General features: G+C 46.5%; 1 protein-coding gene across 1 annotated transcript in view; it reads left to right on the top strand.

Moving 5' to 3' along the window:
- The window catches only part of syne1a (spectrin repeat containing, nuclear envelope 1a), a 106,325-nt gene that overhangs the window by 56,466 nt on the left and 28,343 nt on the right, over positions 1-21,516 (top strand). Inside the window, exons 68-97 of the mRNA XM_062412002.1 lie at positions 827-1,153; positions 1,529-1,681; positions 1,850-2,017; positions 2,673-2,849; positions 4,030-4,176; positions 4,288-4,413; positions 4,539-4,715; positions 4,798-5,063; positions 5,167-5,323; positions 5,406-5,804; positions 5,976-7,580; positions 8,153-8,487; positions 8,686-8,830; positions 9,141-9,359; positions 10,504-10,805; positions 11,003-11,168; positions 11,289-11,444; positions 11,625-11,777; positions 11,986-12,168; positions 12,311-12,448; positions 12,727-12,912; positions 13,630-13,752; positions 13,849-14,031; positions 14,677-14,820; positions 16,720-16,938; positions 18,693-18,833; positions 19,512-19,625; positions 19,899-20,060; positions 20,471-20,665; positions 20,756-20,929. Coding sequence (XP_062267986.1) covers positions 827-1,153; positions 1,529-1,681; positions 1,850-2,017; positions 2,673-2,849; positions 4,030-4,176; positions 4,288-4,413; positions 4,539-4,715; positions 4,798-5,063; positions 5,167-5,323; positions 5,406-5,804; positions 5,976-7,580; positions 8,153-8,487; positions 8,686-8,830; positions 9,141-9,359; positions 10,504-10,805; positions 11,003-11,168; positions 11,289-11,444; positions 11,625-11,777; positions 11,986-12,168; positions 12,311-12,448; positions 12,727-12,912; positions 13,630-13,752; positions 13,849-14,031; positions 14,677-14,820; positions 16,720-16,938; positions 18,693-18,833; positions 19,512-19,625; positions 19,899-20,060; positions 20,471-20,665; positions 20,756-20,929 — 7,140 coding nt within the window. The remainder of the gene's footprint in view (positions 1-826; positions 1,154-1,528; positions 1,682-1,849; positions 2,018-2,672; positions 2,850-4,029; positions 4,177-4,287; positions 4,414-4,538; positions 4,716-4,797; positions 5,064-5,166; positions 5,324-5,405; positions 5,805-5,975; positions 7,581-8,152; positions 8,488-8,685; positions 8,831-9,140; positions 9,360-10,503; positions 10,806-11,002; positions 11,169-11,288; positions 11,445-11,624; positions 11,778-11,985; positions 12,169-12,310; positions 12,449-12,726; positions 12,913-13,629; positions 13,753-13,848; positions 14,032-14,676; positions 14,821-16,719; positions 16,939-18,692; positions 18,834-19,511; positions 19,626-19,898; positions 20,061-20,470; positions 20,666-20,755; positions 20,930-21,516) is intronic.

The raw sequence follows: 21,516 nt of genomic DNA, 5'->3' as shown, positions 1-21,516 counted from the left end.
ATCCAACGATACGCTGTAAGACAACCAGAGAAAGTAATGAGTCAGGATTTAATATTTGTAATTATTATTTTGATTATTTTGCTGAATGGAACCATACAAATATCTATCAGAGGTTTGAGTGGTTCTTAAAACAGTCCTGGATCATTAGGTTCTGTGAGTGGAATGATGAGGCCGCCCGGAGCTTCTTATTAAGCAGCAAACACGGATGTGTGCAAACATGCACAGCTCTTGTTATATTCTATTATCAGCAGAAGTAGCTGGGGGTCTAGGGTTGTTGAAATGTGGAGCTCCTCTCGGCCGAAGCAATAATAGACAATGATGAAAGCTAGATGGCGTCCCATCGAGTGGATGTCTTGTGTGTGTGTGTGTGTAGGGTGTGTATTGGTTGCCCTGGAAACCCCTGCAGCTACCGATGCCTGTTAAGGGTCCTTATAATTGGGTCCTCCTTTCATATTATTCACTGTGGTTTCTCCACACCATGACCTCCCAGTCTTCTCCGCACCTCAGCGTGCAGGTGTCAGCCTACCTGATGGGTTCAAAGTCTTCCACTGCCAGGCCAGTCTGAGTGACTGGGGCAGCGCTGAAGGTGAAGGACAAAGAATTTAGAGATACTGTGTTTGAATGTTAATCTCAAAGTCCTGGCGGCTGAGAAAGTAGGATTCTCTCACCTCACGTTTGGTAAATCTGTACAGAGGAGTCCGTTTTGATTTAATTCAGCACAAAATACCATGGCTTAGGGTAAGTTAGTGTAAAGAAATGGTGCTAACTCTGTAGCAGCACCCATGCTGAGCTGTATTTCTGCTCTCTCTCTCTCTCTCTCACCCAGGCTCTTCAGTCAGAGCTCCAGCATGGCCACAGCTTCCTGAAGTCCCTGAGGGAGCGGGCGGAACAGGCAGCCGGCTTCCTGGACGAGGCGGGAGCTGAGAGTTTGGGAGGGGAGGTGGAGGGTCGTCTTGCCCAGCTGGAGGAGCTCGCAGGCGGGCTGAGGCAGGAGCACAGCTTTCTAGATCGGGCCTTACTCCTCGCTAAGGAGTTCCAGGACCGGTACAAGGGACAGGCTCAGTGGCTGGTGGAGACGCGAGCTGTGCTCAAAACCCCGGTGGAGCCCAAGGCTGAACTGTACCAGCGGAGAGCGCAGCTGGCTAAATATAAAGTAAAGCTATTTGATTTCAGATTTTTTTCTATCATGAGTTTAAAGGCCTGAAGAATATTGCATTAACAGCACATCCAGTTATTTTTGCAGCAGGACCTTACTGAATATTATTAGCTTATTAGACCACATGAGTGTCCTTGTATATTTCAGCCCTTTAACAATAACCTTTGAATATATTTTACATAACTGCTCTTTCCTGGAGAATACCTTTGCTTTTTATATTCATAAATGCCCGTTGTGCGCTTTTAAATATGTTAGAACATTTATTATCCTTCAGTACCGAGCAGTCATCTAATGCAACAGTAACTACGCATAATGTTGGTCATTACTCTATACTAGATACAAAAGGTTCACGTTGTAAGTTTGTGTCCACAGGCTCTGCTGCAGATGGTTCAGTCCCACGATGGATCCGTCAGGTCAGTGGCGGAGAAGGGAGACGCTCTGCTGGCTTCGGTCCACTACCCCTCCATCAGAGACAAAATGAACAAACTGCAAAGAGACTACACTGAGCTCTGCAGAAGAGCCACGGTGAGGAACTGTGCTGAGGTGACAGGAGTTATAATGTAAAGAGACTGAATCATCTTTTAAAGTAGGAATCTTAGCTGTCCTTTATTCACAGATGTTCTGCAGATATGTAACTCTGTGCATCGGCTGAAGATCATCAGTATATGTTTTGCGTGTACTCCCTTGATGCAGGCACATGTGGAGAATCTGGACGGCCAGGTGAAGGAACAGGAAGCCTACCACAACGAACTGCAGGAGGTGGAGCGCTGGCTGCTGCAGATGTCCAGCAGGATGGTGACTCCTGATCCCAGTGTCGGGGGCAACTTGGAGGCAGCCACTCAACAGCTGGCCAGACACAAGGTGACCAATCACACGACACGGTGTTAGTACATAGGATGCACGTCGATTAATGAGCCTTGAACAGAGAGCATAAGTGCTTGCTTACATTTATTGTCAAGGAAGTATCATGTTGTCAGACTCTCAGACAAAAGCAACCCACACAGTACCTGTTGATTACAGTGATAGGTTCAATTATATCAATTAATTCCCCCGTGAACTCTGAGGGTTGTGAGATATTTAATGTTTTAATGGATTATGAAATGTTGTTTTTAAGTTCAGTTTCAGTTGAGAACTTGTATTTCATTTTTTTCTGATCTGATGTCATGTGGTTAAAATAAAAATATAGCCATTTAATTATGAATTAACAATATCTTGAAAAAACACTACAAGCTTGTTTGTGTATAAAATATTGTCTCTTATTAACTTCTGTTTTTAATGACATTTAAGCATTAAAGAGCTAATTCACAAAGCAACTCTCCTCTGATAACTTTATTTGTGTTTAGGTTCATTCATTCAGGCCTGTGTGATACCACCAGTGACCTCACTGTGTAGTGTGGGTCTGTTCAATCTTAACAGATGGATCAGACTCATTCTGAAATATATCTATATGCAGATTTTATTCTATCGACCACGGAGACTCTCTCCAACGTGATCCCACTTACTTTGTGCTCCACAGGCCATCATGGAGGAAATCGCGGGCTTTGAGGATCGCCTGGCAGGCCTGAAGGAGCGCGGGGACCACCTGGTAAAAGGCTGCAGTGACCGTGTGCAGAGCCGGCTGAGACAGCAGGTCCAGGCTCACCAGCAAGGCACCAGAGACAGCTACTCTGCCATCTGTAGCACAGCGCAGCGAGTGAGTGAGAAGGAGGAGAAGAAAAGAGGGAGGGAGGGATTGAGGGAGGGAATGCCAAGAAGAAGAAGGAGCAGGAGGAGGGAGGGAGTGATGGGAATCTGAGAAAGACATGAACTCAGACATGTTTGAAGTAGTGAAATGGTACTTACACATTTACAGTGTATGACATATGGCATTCTGGTACATTGGATACACATGCATGCCTCTATGGGTGTGTATGTGTCTACGGGTACATGCACAGACACACACATGCTTTACAAATCACAGCTGTTAATATTCCAACAGCCGAGGCATCCACTTAATTCGAACCCGTTCCAACACTTAAACCTGTCTCTCAAGACAGCCAGTGTAGAGGGCACAACCAATTATGGTTGCCAAAGTGGAGCTCAACAGCAGCCTTAACACAGAAGGACCCCACCAACCAAAATCACTAGCTCAATCTCCCCATATTAATCTCCGCATATCCCCCTGTCAACTTTACTTTTTCATGCCCGAGCCAAAAATGGTCACACGCCACTATTCAGTGGATCTGGCGAGCCCGCTAATCCAGACCCGCTCTGCCATTTTGGCAACCGCCACTCTGTCATCATTGCTCGCCTCCCAAGACACCACCACAAACACCACCACCACCACCACCACTCACACATCCAATCTGGCATTGTGTGATCCAGCCACACTTTACAAACTACACTGCTGGCTTCTCCACAACTGCGCCTCCAGTGTTGCGACGACTGCCAACTGTGTCCCAGCACAACACAGCTCTAATATCCTGCCTGCCACTTGCCACCATGCCAACCTTCTGGCTTTTGCCAAATACACTGGGCGGTTTGCCAATGGATCCCCCCCCCCCCCCCCCCCTTCTACCCTCATTGGGGCTCTCATATTAACACTGTCAATCAGACCTTGCTGTTTGCTCTCCCCTGGAGGGCACGGACATCTCCACATTCAACACCTGTTTAATATAATGCAGCCTTTTTGTTCAATGCAACCCTGACGTCAAAGCTAGACAGTGTAGAACCGTGCTCTTTACCTATTGTATTATTTACTGTTTCTTACACTGACTGTAGTTATTCTGCTGTTAGATATAATTTTCCCTCACTTCAATCTTCGTATTAAGATCACGTTATTTAATCCACAATTAAATAAGTCTGTCCATTTATATTTGTCCATGTCTCAACAGGTTTATCAGAGTCTGGACCATGAGTTACAGAGACACGTGAGTCTCCAGGACACGTTGCAGCAGTGCCAGACGTGGATCACATCTGTTTCAGATAAACCAGAACCTCCTGCACATACTTCTCTCAGCCTGGAGGAGGCGCTACAGCAGGTCAGTAAACCCCTACACAGTCCTAAAGAAGAGTTTGGTATTTATGTCATAACTTGATTTTCTTTATATGTGTTATTACCTCCTGAGATTAATAAACCCTTTTTTTGGCAGGTGAAACACGAGCGAGCTCTCGGGGAGCAGGCCAACACTTACCTCCAACTCCTGTGCTCAACCTGTGACCTGTCAGAGCCAAGGGTCAGGAAAACTGCAGGCTCCATCCAGGAGGTCAAACTGCAGGTCAGTTAAAGTCATTAAACAATAGACTGACCACTACAGCTGCAAACACAGGCGCAGAAGCATTATTAGAGCTTTTAAAAAATATATGCTTTGTATGACATGATTCTGTTGATCTTTGTGTATAGAATGAGGATCGTATGCTGCTTTTTGAGGAGGTAGCCGACAGCTGGAGGGACATTGAGGAGCAGAAGGCCGATCTGGAGATCCAGCTGAGAGAGACAGAGCAGCAACTTCAGACCCTCATCAGGAGACCCGCAGAGCTGGAACCCAAGATTGCCCAAAACCAGTTGGACAAAGCACAGGTGTGTTTGGTTTGAATGGTGATGTTAAAAGTTACTTCATTGTCGATGTTATAGACTTCAGCACCTGTTATCTTTCCTGCAGGAGTTCCTGCAGCAGATCAAGGAGAGACAGTCTGAGGTAACCCATTTGAATGAAGCCATTGGTAGGCTGACAGATGGACAGGTCTCTCCTGCCCTGGAGGAGATAAGGAGACTTAGGAGAAGCTGGATGGACCTAGGCCAGCGGGCTGAGGAGCTGGAGGCTCAGCGGGGGGAGGACATGCAGCGAAGCGGGGAGTACCAGGAGAGCGTAGTAGCTGTGGAGGAACTCTTCCACCAAGTGTCCAGGGAATGGGACTACCTCGCCAGGTATCAAAGTCTACTTTTTGAGCCATTTCAAAATGTATGCTTAATTTATATAGTAGGACCAAATTAACCAGATGTCCACCAATCCCTGTCTGTATGTACAAAGGGCTGACACAGAAAGTACGAGTGAGCATCTAGAGGCTCTCAAGAAGTTGTCCAGTGACCTTGGGGAGCAGAGAGCAACTCTAGAAGATGTCAGAGACCAGAGACAAGCTATTCTGCCTCGACTTAGCCTGCTAGACAAAGAGCTGGTCAAGCAACAGGTGGAGCTCCATTCCTTAGATTTTCATCTGGTTCTTAAATGGGAACTCATAGTAACATACAGTCTGTTCTGCCTCTCACCAGGTGGGTCACCTGGAGCAGCGCTGGGCCCAGCTCGAATCCCTGATTCAGCAGAAGATCCAGGATTCTGCACAAACACTGGAGGATCTGGCTCGGGTGGAAACCCAGCTGAGGGATGCCCGGGAGTGGGTTGAGGAGCAGCGGCCTGCGCTTACATCTGCGTTGAAAACCAGCCCACCCCCCGACCTGGCCCAGAGTTTTCTGTTTGACCACTTGAGTGTATGCGTGGAACTTGAGGCCCGTCAGCAGCTGCTGGGTCAGGCAGTGAGGGAAGCCCAAGCTGTGACGTCCAGGCTGGGGCTGAGTGAGAAGAGAGGCCTTCAAGGGCTTGTTGAACAAGCCCAGACTGAGGTGGAGACTCTGGGGGCTCGGGTGGCCCAAAGGAGGAAGTACCTCAGTAAGGTAAACATCTGGATTTTTGTATGAGATGCAAGTTAACATTTTAATTATGCCCTGAAGGATCTAACTTGTCTCACGTATGGGGACTTTGTGTTGAAGGAAAAATATGTTCATTCTTTTTCTAGCTGTTGAAACTTTGTAATTAATTTGCAGTGTTTGATTCTTTCTCTGTAGGCCTTCACAGAGAGGACACAGTTCCTACAAGGATTGGGGAGAGCACTGACCTGGGTACAGCAACAGGAGAGGAAGGCTTTGATCGATGACCACATAGCACTTCTCCCAGAGGACCTGGCCAAACAGGTCGCTGCATGCCGGAGCGTCCAGAGCGGTTTACGAGCTTACCAGAGGGAGCTGACATCTCTCTGGGTACAAGGGCGAGAGCTGGAGAGACACGCCACCGATAAAGAAAGAACAGAAACCCTGGCAAGACTTGATGAACTACAGTCGGTCTTTGAAACGGCCCTCGAGAGGACCACTCAACGTCTCACGGACCTAGAAAAAGCCTTAACCTCTCGGAAGTACTTTCAGGTTGACCTGGACAAGACTTGCCACTGGTTGAGACAAGCAGAGGCCATCACCTTCCCGGAAATCAATCTAAGCAACATTGATGAAAACTCTGAATTACAAACCCAACTGTCTAACTTTCAAAATGTCCTTGAACAAGCTTCAGAATATGAGAACCTCCTGCTTATCGTCCAAAGAATAGGCCAGGAGATCCTTCGTACTCTAAATGAGATTGACCATTGCTACCTAGATGAGAGGCTCAATGCCCTGCCTCAGCAGTACAACGCCATCCTAGCTCTAGCCAAAGAGAAGAAAGACAGAGTCCAACAAATAGTCCTGGAGAGAAAAGAGTTCAGCACTTTCTTTGATATCACACGTAATGCACTGGAGGAGCTACAGGAGCAGTTTGACAATCTGGAGAATCAGACTATCAGTGTTGGCGAGGAGGAGGTTGTTTGTCTAATCAATGAACACAAGAATATTAATGAGAGTTTATTCCACATTAGTCCCGCTGTGAGAGAACTTCATGGGAAAAATGTGGGATTCCTGTGCAGAGGTCAGCGTTACAGAGCCGAAGAGACCCAGCAGCTGATCTGTCTCCACGAAACACTGAAGACGAGGAACGATCAGAAAATTCAACACTTACAGAACTGCTTAAGAGTTCGAGTCGAACACAACAGAGTATTTACCGATACGGACTCAGAGTTGAAGTCGGTTAAAGAGAAACTGGTCAGACTGAAGTCAGACAAAGACGTAGGTGCCATAGATAAAATCACAAGTCTCTATTCGCTGCTAGAAACACTGGACGCTGTGATCTTTCAGACTGAAGAATGTAACCATCAAACTGAAGGCCTTGGACTGAAGTTTGAACCCACTGCCTTTCAAGAAGCGACATCGCAGCGTGAATCACTGCGGTCGTTACGGACCGAGCTGAAATGTTTCGTCTGCGAAAGTGAAACCAAAGTCATGAAGAAGGACGATTTCACGAGAGAGACGGAGAAAACGCTGCAGTGGCTGAAGACTATCAAGGAGAAATTGGAGGAGCCATTGACCTTGTCAGAGGTCAAAGTGGAGAGGGTGCAGGAGGAAGTGCGCACACTGAAAATCATAGAGGAGGAAGCGGGAAGTAGATTGAGGATGATGGATGCCTTGGGGAGCAGAGAAAAGCAGAGGTACTGTAGTAGAAAAGAAACAGTGCCAGCCCACGTGGAAAAGAAACTGCAGGAGGTGGCAGAGCTGGGAGCTGGAGTTCAGGAAGAAGTTACAAAGAAACAGGTTGGTGTGCATGTTGTTCAGAAATAACAAACATGGGGACATTTTCTATCCTTTTAGTTTTCTTATGGTAGAACTCATTCACTCTTAACTTAACAGGAATCTCATTTATCCTTCATAACTATTAATCTCCATTTCCCTATTGCCCACACTATTAATATTATTAGGCCTGGGGTAAGTGAACTGAATAAGTTATAATCACTTTCTAACTGTTGTGGGGATTTGATTGGTTTAAAAACCATATCTAATCAATGATGTCGACCAAAGTTATAATGACATAACAGAGCCTTTTCTAACCTCATTTTATTCAGAGACAATTTTGAGAGGACGCAGAATAAAATCTTGAATTCTAAAATTACATTTCCAACATATTTAACACATTACTGCAGTTGAAACTAAAAGTTGAAGTGAAGCTCTGGAGTGGGAACTTGTTACACATCCGCAGACATAGATTTATTATTCTGAGGGGATTTATTTATTTAAGACTGCATTGTACTGTTACCGTCTGTGTAAACAAACTCTTGCAGAAAGTTGCGAAAACTGTAGTTAATCAAAGCACCTTCTGCCTATTCCAGCTGGCTGCGGATCAAGCTGTTTCCCTGGTCCAGAGGCACCACTTATCTCTGAAGACCATGCAGAAATGGCTGGACTCTGCTGCAGCTTTGCTCTTGAGGGCCAGCTCAGGGCCGGAGCTGGAGAACCAGACAGATTGCATGCAGGACCTGGAAGAGATCTTAGCCGAGGAAAAGAGTTTCAACGTCGCTTTAGAGGAGCTGAGGACTCTGGATCCCCAGCTGGTGGATTTAATGGAGCCAGGAGTGTGGAGTGGAGAAAAAGATGCAGAAAAGATGCAGCTGAAAAACACCGAAGTCAAACATCAACTGGAAGCTTATAGAGAAGTGTTGCAGAGGTGTGTGTTATCGGTCTTCTATCATTCATTTCTGTTTTTGGCATGTTGAGCCAAATAATGAAAGTGTTCATTGGAAGTTAATCTTCTACATCTACATTTGGATTTATGCAACATTTGTACTTTCTACTTATATTCTATGTTATATACTTTTATGTCATTTTTCGGAGTTGTGGTTTGTAATCTGTATAACTCTCCTAGGTGTGCCGTTCTAAGGAGCTCCTTCCAACATGAGCGGGAGTCTCTGGTCACACAGATGAATGATGCAGAGAGCAAGATGGCCTTGTTCACCACAGCCAAAGCTACCAGCAGCCAGCAGGCGGAGGACAAGTGTGGGAGATACAAGGTGGGTCCCTGTCGTACCGAAAACTCAGAAAGAAGAAACACTGCAGTAAAGAGCTTTTACATATTCACAGCAACAGTCTGACTTGAACGTGCCGTGTCCCTCGTGGCTGCGATTTTAAATTCCAGCATTAAATCTTGTCATGGCAGCAGATGCACATTAATATTTCATCAGTTGAGTGTTTATGCATTATGCCTTGTTTCATTGCTTGTATTTGAAACGTTGAAAGCTTAGCAGAGAGTTATAGTTACCCATGTTTCAAATCCTTAATAACTCATCACATGTGTCTTTTTTCGTCACCTTTGCACTGTAGTCTCTTGCGGATCATATAGACCGGCTGGAGGTGCCTCTAAGTGCTTTGAAGGAGAATGCCGCAGAGTTAGAGACGATTGTTTCAGAGTCCAGCAGAAGTGTCACCAGCCACTCGGTGTCATCGCTATTGCAACGGTGGAGCAGGCTGCGCAGTGTGGCCCAGGCCCAGGAGAGGGCGCTGGAGGACACCGCCAGGGAGTGGAGGAACTTCACAGAGAAGGTGAGAAAGGAAAACCACTGTGATGTGTGTGTGTGTGTGTGTGTGTGTGTGTTTGTGTGTGTGTGTGTGTGTGTGTGTGTGTGTGTGTGTGTGTGTGTGTGTGTGTGTGTGTGTGTGTGTGTGTGTGAATACAATCGTGCATAGTTTACTTTATATGTGTGGTTAAAGTACTTCAGTTCATATATAGTTCATGTATTGCATACAACTACAGCTTGTACAGCATGTCCAGTGTCACTCCATAGAACAGCCAGCAGTCACCTGTATTATATAGCTAATAAACGCACACACGTACCAAACTGTGCCTCTGCAGATTTAGGTCAAACAGCTGAATACCAGTTGGTTTGCCGTGATGTAACTCCAGGCTCCAGATCCGTTAGTCTCTCCTGCCAAAGCACTGAGTCATACCAAGTGTTTTCCCGCCTTTTGGCCTATTTTGAGTCTGAATGCCGTCAGTTCCAAAGAGTTCTCCCTAGAAAAGAAATGAGGTCAAACTGTGCAAGGAATGGTCACTTCCTCATATGTGGCACATCGCTGTTGTCCACTGGTTTTCTATGGTGCCTTTGTTCAGCTGGGTGTGACGTCTTCCTCTACATTTGAGTCTCTGTACTCCTCTGTGTGAGTCTCTTGTGTGTAATGCAGGCAGGGCTTTGTCAGATATTAGCGATAAGTATTGTGTGGTGAGAGCCAGATTAACTTTATGCTCTTGGATTCTAGATGAAAGGAGAGGTTAAGAATACCTGCCCAACTTTAAACATCTCATCCCGTTAGATTTATGTTTCCCTGCCTCCATTGATAGAACCACTGGTCTGTGTGATCAGCTGATGAGTGACCATTCTTCTCCACAGAAACAAAGTCTCTGTAAACACAACAAGGCAGATCTCTGGGATAGATCCCTGTCAATAGCATGATGATATTAAAATGTCATCTCAGTCAAATTAAGAAGCTGAGGAGTTAATTTGCAAACAAACAAAAGATATGAAATTGTATCTAATCTTGAGCTCTAATTTATGTGTTAAATGCATTTTTTTCCTCACAACACATTTGCAAAGCGTCCACTAATCAGATAATCAGTTTAATATGAACCATAAATCTGCTGCATCCACTGAGCCTGAATCCCTGTACGTTCACTTCTCCGGCTCCACAGATGGAGAAGGTGCGCTCCGTGTCCAATGACCTCCACACGCGTGTCCCGGACAGCACGGTGGAGAAGGCTTCCACCAGGACGGCGCTCCAGAGCCTCCTGGAGTACCATGACTCCTTCAACCAGGAGGTGGAGAGAGAGCAGTCCATCCTGGCCCTGCTTGGGCAACACACCCGCAGCCTCAGAGGAGAGGAAGAGGAGGAGGAGGATAAGCAGGAGGTGGAGGTGGAGAAAAAGACAGAGAATGGACAGGAGGAGACACCATGCCTACAAGAGATCAGAAGTATGCAGGGGCAGTATGACAAGTGAGTGACCCAGCACTGAAGCTGCTCCTGCTTAACTCATGACTTAAGGCTCATTGCCATCAAATCTGTATCTGTATTTGTATATGTTAATACATTTCATTGTGAGTGCTCTGAGTTTTGTGCAAGTTAATTGACACATTTCCCGCTTAGATTAAAACAAAATCCTCTATCATTCTCTTCCACTCTGTCCTGTCTAGTCTTTTGCTGCGGGTGAAGACGAGCAGAGCTCAGGTGCATCAGGAGCTGAGGGAAAGAGAGGATGTTGAAAAGGAGCTGGGTTTGGTCAAAGGATGGATCCAAGACACTCGTGGCTTACTGCTGAGTCCGACTGCAGACCTGGATTCACTGCTCCAAGAGCTAGAAGTATGGGCCACTACATTTAAACACACACACACACACACAACACACACAAGTGGTTACCATATCATGTAATAGGAAAGACTGTGATTTGCATTGAATCATCCGTTGTTGTCTGTGTTACAGACTGCACACGGTGAGGTCATCAGCAGGCGTCAGAGTGTGGAGCGGATGACTGAGCTGCAGCAGTCTAAGTACCACGACCTCCAGGCTGGTCTGCCCTCTGAGCTCAGCATGCAGCTGGCCGAGGTGGCTCTGGCTCTGGGCTCCGCTGAAGACCAGGTGAGTCTGCATGAATGCCCAGACATTGAGTGTATATTTGTATTGCTGCGTTAAGGGCTTTATTCATGTATGTCATTTTTAGTAAATACCAAATGAAGCCGTCGCAACAGTCTAGTTTTGCTGCTATTTAAATGTGGCTCATGTAAACTGAATGATGTGTATTTCCACCATATCCTTTAGGTCCAAGCACGGGAGAGGGAGGTGCAGCAGACCAGAGATGTGAAAGAGGACTTCAGCTCCCGACTCCAGGACATCGAAGCGAAGCTGAAGACCATCGCTCTGAAACTGGAAGACAAGCGTGCCGACCTGGAGGAGGCCAAAGAAGAGACCAAAGTAATCAACAAGACAGACTGACTAATTAACAAGCAATTAACCCCTGTTCAATTGACCAATCCCATTTGCAGATGTTGAGGTTAATGAGTGTTTTGGAGCTGGAATGGCATGAACTGAATTCTGCCATCAACTGCCTGTCATTTAAACCCCATTCTTCATTATTTCCATTTCCACCTCACCTCTTACTCTCCTCTTGTCTCCTCTCCAGGCTCTTTGTGAAGAGTGTGATTCCTGCTCTCGCTCTCTGGCAGAGCTGGGAGTAGCGGTGCAGGAGTTCGGGGAGCAGAACCCTCTGCTGTGTAAGCAGCTCGGCGATGCAGTGGCCAAACTGACAGAGGTGCAGCGGCACACCACACAGCAGGTCCAGGACAGAGCCAACAGACTGAAGAAGGTGGGAGAAAGAAAAGTTCCCACTATTTCTTGAATATAATCATTATAATTATCTGTATTTTGTGGCTAGTGATTCTGAGACTTTAGAGTATTTCACTCATTTGCCTTATTCTTTAATTTGTCTGTCTCTTACATGTGAGCAGGCAGAGAGACAGGTGGATGAATATCAGGGAATGAAGGCGTTCATTTTGAGCTGGACTGAAAAAGCAGAAGTTCTGGTCACTGGTAACATCATCTGGAGCTCAGCCTCACAGCTGCAGGAGCAGATTCGAGCACATCAGGTGAGACTTAGGGAGGTTAAAGTCTTAAAGCTGCAAAAATAGAATCCAAAAAATGTTTATATTTATTTTTCCACAATAATAAAATCTTCTGTTTCCATCAACCAATTAAATTTGATGCTTCCACACAAACTTACAGCTAATTAGACTCACAGTGATTTCCAGTGAAATGTCATGTCCTGTTCACTATGTTGCTTTGACACAATTAGTATAATTGCTCTGTTAAAAAAAAAAAAGGCCTCCTCTCTCTGACTTGTAATTTCACGTTCCCATGGTGACAGGCGCTGCTGCGGGAGTGCCGGGGTCTCCATGGGGACTTGGAGGCCATGGGGGAAAGGGAGGGGCATCTGGGGGAGGTGCTGCAGACGGAGGGGTGGAGCCTGCAGGTGAACCACCTCAGCAGACGCACGGAGGAGCTGCAGCAAACGGCCAAGACTCGTCTGCAGAGTTTGCAGGATGCAGCGAAGGTAAACGACCTTCAGTCACAGGAAGTGCACATCAATAACACTTCACCTCTTAGTTATTTCAGGGTGATCTGATCAAATGGATTTCATTCATTAAAAACATCAAGAGCCACAGCTAATTTTATTTCATAAATCCTGAAGTATTGATTCGTACTCGGAGTGAGTCAGATACACAAGAGACACAGTCCAACAGTGCCCCCCTGTGGTTACTGATGAATCCACACACAGTCATAATGAAATGAACTGCTTCAGTTAGTGGCAGTAATCTATTACTCTCGTCTGATTGCCCTGCTGCTGATACACAGATGGTCGTCTGCTGCTCACTGTCGCCTGATGTTGGAAATCTGTTTACATTCCTCCTGTGGGTTTAGATTGCAGATTTGTTTCCCTCTGTTAAGATTGGAGACAAAGCACAAATCCTAGTGACGGGGACTGTTAATGTAATTTTCCTCAACATGAAATACATCAAAGTCAATAAAAACTTGCAGCAGAAGAGATTTGTTTAATAAACTGAATCGCTTTTTACTCAAGTGAATGGGAAACACACTTTTGCAGACTAATGTGATTTACTGGAAGCAAGTCTATATTAGCGAACACAGTCACAAGGTCACTTTTTACCCATCAGCTACTTTATATTCTGGTGATAGAGTCACTGTAAGATGCTCTTGCTCCTGCCTGTTCTCTCCTCTAATTTAGTTGATCTGTCTGTGTCTGTTTCAGGACATGTTGCGTCTGGAGGCAGAAGTCAAGAACCTCCACTCGGCTGTGGACCAGATCCAGGTCACACTTGCTTCCCCTGACCTCAACAGACTCAGCCTCAGAGAGCAGCTTACACAGAGACAGGTACACACCCGTTCATTGGCATGTATTTGAATCCATCTGTTCAATTTTTCATTGATTCCTCCTCACTCTCTAACGCCCCCTTTTGTCCCTCTCAAGCGTCTGTTGGTGGAAATGGAGGGCTTCAAGCAGCAGGTGGCGGCATTGCAGCGGTGTCAGAGCGCCCTCCGGCTACCAGAGGAGGTAGTGGCCAGTCTGCCAACCTGCCGCACAGCTCAGACTCTGCAACAAGAGGCCAGCCAACTGCAGCACACCACCATCCAGCAGTGCAACATCCTGCAGGTAGAGGGCAACCCTCACATTACAAGTGCTGCTGATTTTTGGCTGCATTTTTAAATCTGAAGTTAACTACAATAACAGACCTGAGAATCCTGTTAAAGCATGACATCAACAATACGTGTAAGAGTTAGTTAATAAGGTGTTGTGTCATATTATTTAATCTGTCTTCATTTCCAGATTACTTCCTTATCCTGTCGAGTTGAATCCTGTAGACCTAAAAATCCTCATTTGGAATTAGAAGAGCGTTGCCACTCAGCATCTGAGCTGCACAGACATTTGTGTGTTGACCTTATGTTGCCACTTGCTCTGATGCTCTGAATTCAGCTGCAGTGTCCCGACAGACCTCCTCAGGAATTTCTGTGTTTTTCCTTTAGCCCCCATCAGACCGGTGTTATCCACAAATCCTTTGGATCTGGGCTGATTTTGTTTTTAAGCTCATTGTGGTGAAGATTAGCCGTCAGAAGAAACAAATGTCTGACCTCCAGACACAAACTGGAGGACAGACAATTAAAGCATCTTAAGAATTTGGAATGAGAATGAATCTGTTTGTGCTCACAGTGGTCTTGCTCAGACTCAAAATGGGATAGACAGCTCTTATGTACATTCATAAATCTTCACTCTTACCTTGTTACGTTTCCTCTTTGCCAGGAGGCTGTGGTGCAGTATGAGCAGTACGAACAGGAAGTGAAGAACCTCCAGAGATTGATAGAAGAAGCCCATCGCATCATTCAGGATCGGCCGGTCTCCACCAATAACATACAGGAACTTCAGGCTCAGATACACCACCATGAGGTGAGAGGACACACACTCTATCTCTGCTATTTATTAAAATATATTTGATATGAGTCAGAACAACTATAATATAGTTATTCCCTCGAGGGATGGCATCAGGTCTCTGTACAGGCTTGTCTTATACTTCAAGACCAATCTTGAAAAATCTGATCCATATAGACTAATAAACAAGCGCCCTCTATAACATGTTGCTTAAAAAACGAAGTTATAAAATAAATCACAACTGCATGCTTTTGTGTTTAATCTAATAAAGGCCTGGACCGTTACAACAGGCACTGACTACAATTTTATTTTGCCAATATCAAACTTAAGGATTTATAGGGGTTTATTTGCTGAACTCGTCTTTATTCGTAGAACTATAGTAAAACGTTTCATAGAATAAAGACCCTGATATAAATACAATTTTCTTTTATTGCTCCTTCAATAATCTAATTTCTCTCTGCTTTAAAGTTCACTCTGTCGTGAAGAAGTGGCAGCAGTAAATATACTGTATATCTCTGAGTTGTTGTGGGCTTCCCTGATGAATGAATCTGACTGAGCTGGTAGTAATCGAAGAGTAGTAGAGGCATCAATTCATCCGTTCAGTTATTGCTGAATTGCCAAATGAAAACTTTGGGCAATAAAATAATCATTAGTTATAACTAAAGGAAATCCCACAGTAAACACATCACATGTAATCCCTTATCAAACCTGGTCTGCCTAGAAAACAGTTCAGGGAGAACATTATGTTGTGACTGAAAAAGCCCAACACTCGCACACACATTCCTCATGTATCTGAGGGTGCATGTAAATAGAGTCTGCGTACATTCCTGCTTGATGCAGTGCTGATGATTGCAGCATTTTTCACCTGCATCTGTGCTTCCTGTTGCAGTTTTGCATTTGCTGAGTAAGAGTGGTCCATCTCCCTTGAGGAGAGAGAGATTTGGAAGGTGGGGGGGGGGGGGGGGGGGGGGGGGGGGCAAAGACCTGCACACAAAGACCAATCAAGTCTCCCTTCTCATGACAGTTAAACTTGTCCTGAAAGTTCTGGTGGATTTGATCCACCCCCTCTACTTATACAGGAAACACATGACATTTCCTTGTCAATGCAATCCCTCCGTCACGGCTGTGTTTATGTCTGAGTTTGATCTCTAAGCTGAGCAACTCCACTGGTCCAGTTTGTCACGTGACCTGCTTATCAGTTCACTGACCATCTGCGGCACAGAGGGAGCAGGAGGAGGAGGAGGAGGAGGAGGAGAGGAGGAGGAGTTGGACCCGGCCTGCCGGCTCATACCATAGCTGTAATTTGACACCATCTCTGTCATTCTTCCCCCATACACACTCCCTCTCTCCTCGGCCGCTCTCTTTTGTTGAGATGAGTGCGGATTGGTGGAGGAGGGAAGCAGCAGGCGGAGGAAGGGGGTTGCAGTGAGATCACTTCCTGTTATTTTCCTGCCCGGCTGTGTATGTGTACGAGAGGGAGTGTTTGAGGGATTCTGAACTATTTCTGCAAGGGTCTCTCTCTCTCACTCTCTCAACCCAACATCCTGTCTGCTGGCTTCACCGCCGATCTGAGTCACCCGCCTCTGTGCTGCTCTGATTGGCCCAGAGATATAGAACAGAGAGAGGGAGAGAGACAGAGGGAAGGGGGAGAGTGAGGCTGTGCTATTCTCTTTCTGCACTTACTCACTGTGAGGCCAAAAGGCGAGAGACCGGGGAGGGAAGAGAATGCGTCCGCTCCGCTCACTCCTCTCACACCGGCACAGCAGTCAACGCTGAACCAGCCCAGCCGCCCTCCTCTTCCTCGGGATCTTGTTCAGCCAGGGAACTATTGATCTCCCATTGTGGACTGAGTCACACTCTCCTGACCCTGGGGGGGGCGGTGGTGTTTTCTGTGTCCCGGGGGGGATGTTTTGACAGGAGCTGGCCCAGAAGATCCGTGGCTACCAGGAGCAGATCGCCTCGCTCCACTCCAAGTGCAAGATGCTGACGGTGAAGGCCAAACACGCCACCATGCTGCTGACGGTCAACGAGGTGGACGGCCTGTCGGACGGCATGGACGAGCTGAGTGATGAGGAGCTGCCCGGCGCCGGGGCAACCGCCAACAAGCAGCTTCCTGCACACCCCTCTGTCGTCATGGTGAGCAGCAGAGCCTTTTTTGGACACATAGAGACTCACATCATAGTTGTGTGTGTGTGTGTGTGTGTGTGTGTGTGTTTCTGTTTCTCAAAGTGGAACAAAAGTATCCCCATGGGTTATTTGGGGCTTTCTAAACGGCGTAGAGTTCATTTCACGATAATGTAATTAGGTTAAAGTAAATTACGGTTGACTGAGGATGACAGTTATAGTTACAGGTTCAACACTGCTACTATAAAGGTTCCAAGTTAGCAATAATAAAGAAATCTCTCTACTCAGGGGTTCATTATGGTAAATATTAAAGAAACCAAGGTCTTCTCTCTATTATTATTCTTTTTCTCTCTCTCTCTGCTGAAGCATTTTCCCATCTTCCCTTCCCCTCAAGTGTTCTTCTTCATTCTCCTCTGGCCGTCTCCTCTCGTTTATCACTGCACTGAAACTGTGCTGCGTCACTTCGTTTAACTTCTTCTTAGCCCGACTCTGTTAACCGGCAACTACACTGTGTCATCCTCAGCTCGATCATTCACCTGTCTGTCAGTGACTGGTCGCCTCACTGCCTGCACTTCCTCTGTCTTTTCTTTGTGTGGTTCAGATTTCGGTACCTTGCCTTAGTGCTGTTTGTGGTGTGTTCAGTCTCAGCAGGCCAGGAAACAGGATATAAATGCTTGTGTGTGTGTGTGTGTGTGTGTGTGTGTGCGAGCAGAGCATATTAAGATTGTGTGTACGGCGTCTGTAGCTTGCTGGGACTGCATACACTCCTCCTTTGTTATTGTTCCACAGAGATACTGCAGTGACAGTCGACCTCAGTCTCTCAACTAATCTCGGCGTGTGAAATCACTGAGTCTCCCACACATGTTTATTCCACACATGTCCCACTAGTGTTTATGTGCGCTTTTGTTGCATTGCGTTGCATCATAAAAGCCCGGGAAAAAAACGACAAGGTCCTGAGTCAGGCGGCCAAGTTCTGTCTGCACTAACTGCCAAAACGCAGCCCAGTAAGGCTTCGGCTCCCATTAAAGCTGCACCTCTCTGCTGAAGCATGCAGGCTCACAGACAACTGGGCTGCCTCTGTGACAGCTGCAGCCTCTTCTGCTGCTGCTGTATTCCCACCCTCTGACAGCTATGCCACGTATGAGTTATGCTTTCTGCAAGTGAGTGGTTTCATTTAGACTTCTTTAGAGCGGCGTGAGCAAATCACTGTGTGTGCACTTACTGTATGTGTGATTCTCAGTTCCTGGTAAATGAGCAGTCCTTTCCTCTGATGTGTCCTGTGAGAAAATCCTAATGGCTCAATCATCGCCAGTGGAATCCAGTGTGTGTCCATTAGCACAGAACAATTTAATACTGTATTTTGAAAGTGTGTGTGTGTGTGTGTGTGTGTGTGTGTGTGTGTGTGTGTGTGTGTGTGTGTGTGTGTGTGTGTGTGTGTGTGTGTGTGTGTGTGTGTGTGTGTGTGTGTGTGTGTGTGTGTTGAGGTTGAAGAGTTTTATCCCAACAGCAGTAATGTGATCTTATGGGTGTCCTCTTCCTGCTATTTGATTACTCACTGTCTAATTAATAAGCAGTGTGCTCACTGTAATCTGCCTAACCTGCACTGCCCCCCCCCCCCATTAATTTTTATGCTCTCTTCTTTTCACGCTTCATATTCTCTCTCTCCCCTTTTATCTGCCTCTTTTTTGTTTCGCTCGCCCTCCTCCTTTACCTCCACCTGCTTCTTTGATCCGTGTGTTTGATGTGCGGCGCGAATGTGCGGTCAGATGACAGCCGGCCGCTGCCACACACTCCTCTCCCCCGTGACCGAGGAGTCAGGGGAGGAGGGAACCAACAGCGAGGTCTCCTCTCCCCCTGCCTGCCGCTCCCCCTCCCCAGGGGCTAACGCTGACGCTCCTCTTAACCAGGTACTGCAACCGCCACCCCTCTGAAGCACCTCCCGACCTGGTCACCTGCCCCAATGCCCCACCTGCCCCAATGCCATAATCCACTTTTCATGTTACAAGAAAATGTCAACGTGGAGCATTTTCAGTATTAGTGCAGTTTTCATTAGATGCCGAAAGTTAAAGAAACAAGTGAGTTTCCACTTGTGGTTGTCAGAAGTTTTTTTTAATAAATATAAGCATTTAAGACAGAATATAACTTGTAAAGATGGACCTGCAAACTTTGCCACCCAATCCCCATCCCAGAACCTTCGCCTGATTTCCACCACCAAACCACGACCTCCCCATCATCGTCATCATCTTCATCATCACCACTATTGACCGAACGGGTGTTTGAGTTGCGGTGCTGCCCCTGCTTCTCTCTTTTTTGCTGAATGTTATAGATTTACTTTGCCGAAGATAATTTGTTGCACGTTTTGATGCTGAGATCAGCATGAGTGTGTCATTATCTACACATTACAGCAGATGTGGGCTTAACTACCTTCAAATGTTACATTCAATTTATTTGTGACAGTGTGTTTGGGGACATACATTTCAGAACCACCCTCAATCAACCTGACGGGTACAGTAAGGAGTGTGTACTGTACACACACTCGGTCGCACACTAATGAAACCCACACTGACTGTGTTGTTGTGTCACAGGGTCGAGGCACTTTAAGCCGAGCGCCCCTCCAGGAGCTGTATGACCCATCCATGGAGTCGAGCGCTGCCAACCTGGATGACCTGCAGAGATCCTGGGAAACGCTCAAGAATGTGGTACGTCCCTTCAGCAGCTCATTCAAAGTTAATAAATCCAAACTTCCAGATATTGTATCATTGCACCTTATACTGTAAATCTGTCTTTACAGCTTGTTGTTGATCTCACAAACACAAGTCACAGTGTAGTTAGAAAGAGATCTTGGGTTTGGGGGGGGGTCTACTGTGGATTGTACCAAAATCCAAATGTGCATATTTGTAGCAGGATGACAAAAGTGGCAAACACAAGCAATTCTCTGTGTCTCTCTTTCCCTCCTCCCTCTCCTGCCACAGATCAGCGAGAAGCAGAAGAGTCTGTACGAGGCTCTGGAGCGGCAGCAGCACTATCAGGAGTCCCTCCAGTCCATCTCCACTAAGATGGAGTCCATCGAGGGGGCGCTCAACGAGGGGCTGGAGCCCAGCAAGAGCCCCGAGAGCCAGATGGCTGCTCATCAGGTGAGTGAAGGAGAAGAGGCGAGGGTCCGGAGATACTGGGCAGTTAAATGAGTGTGGGTTAGAGGAATAAAAGAGGAGAGGAGACGTCTCTTGGGAATAATACAAATGTTACTTAAACAGGCCTTCCTAGGGAGAACAGAGAATGATTGAGGGGTTTAATATTGCACCAGCCTGTGCAATGGTTTCACAGACTGCAAGGCACTGTTCTCTGTTTCTATGACAACGTCCCAGTGACTGTTGATACAGTTCCTTTTTTTTTTTACCACTGCTGTCCGGCAGTTGGGGCAAACCCTCTATTGCTGCTCTCTCACCATCTTCCTCTCAGTCTTTTATCCTCAGACAATGTCCATCTCCCTATCTTCTTCTTCTTCATCCCCCTCTCACGCCTTTCTGATCTCTGTGCGTCCCAGGCTCTGATGGATGAGATCTTGATGCTGCAGGACGAGATTGGAGAGTTACAGACGTGTTTCTCTGAGGAGCTGGCGGACAGCGACAGTGACGGGGAGCCCGGAGACCAACTGGCGCTCCAGTCTACCCTTACTGTCCTGGGGGAGAGGATGGCCACCATTCGAATGAAGGCCTCAGGAAAACGGCAGCTGCTGGACGTGAGTGCTATAGTGCAGAACATCATGTTTAACCCGTGCTTCTGTACACCCATGAACACCGTATCCAACTTTTCACGTTGACCTCTGCAGGAGCGACTCAGCGAACAGCTAGAGGAGCAGCGGCAGGAGCAGGCGCTGCAGCGTTACCACATCGAGGCCGAGGAGCTCGACCACTGGCTGCTCAGCACTCGTGCCACGCTGAGCTCTGCCCTTCAGCTCCAAAACAAAGACCTGGACATGGAGGAGCAGCTCATCGACTGTCAGGTGAGGCTGATGTTCTCTAGCGTCATTAAAGGCATGAGTGACTGGTTGCCTGAGAACTGACATTGAGCTCTAGCGGTGGAAAACAATTTTGCCGGTTGAAAACGTGGAAAACTTTCAGTAGAAAAGTCTGGTAGCTGTTGTTTAACCAAGATGGAGATATCAAAGGCAAAGGTAAAGTATCAGGTGGCTTCCCTGTTCCTGAAGTAGAGCAATGGATCCTTGGATTTATTCCCTTGGTATTATATTATTTTGTTTTAGTTTTTTTTACTGTTTTACTTTTGGTTGGTTCATCCTCAAAAAATAGAGGAAATTCAGACATTTCAGTGAAGAGGACCCCTAACAAATAAATACCTTCTCTAGGATAAGGACAGAGTGGATTAGGATCAGGGCTCTATCCCTCTGTGATGACCCTTCTCATTCCTCCACCACCCTTTGTTCCCCCACTCATCCTGTAACGTCTCCTTAATCTGGGGGGTTATTAGGAGCGTTGATCACTGATCCACAATGATGTGTTTTTGGAAAGGTTTCATTGAGGTAGGTCGTCTTCAATAGTAAATCATACCCCAAACCAAAAAATGAATTCTAAA

Source organism: Platichthys flesus, chromosome 18, assembly GCF_949316205.1.
Source record: "Platichthys flesus chromosome 18, fPlaFle2.1, whole genome shotgun sequence".
In the NCBI taxonomy this organism is placed as follows: domain Eukaryota; kingdom Metazoa; phylum Chordata; class Actinopteri; order Pleuronectiformes; family Pleuronectidae; genus Platichthys; species Platichthys flesus.
This window is presented reverse-complemented; position numbering and strand designations above follow the sequence as displayed.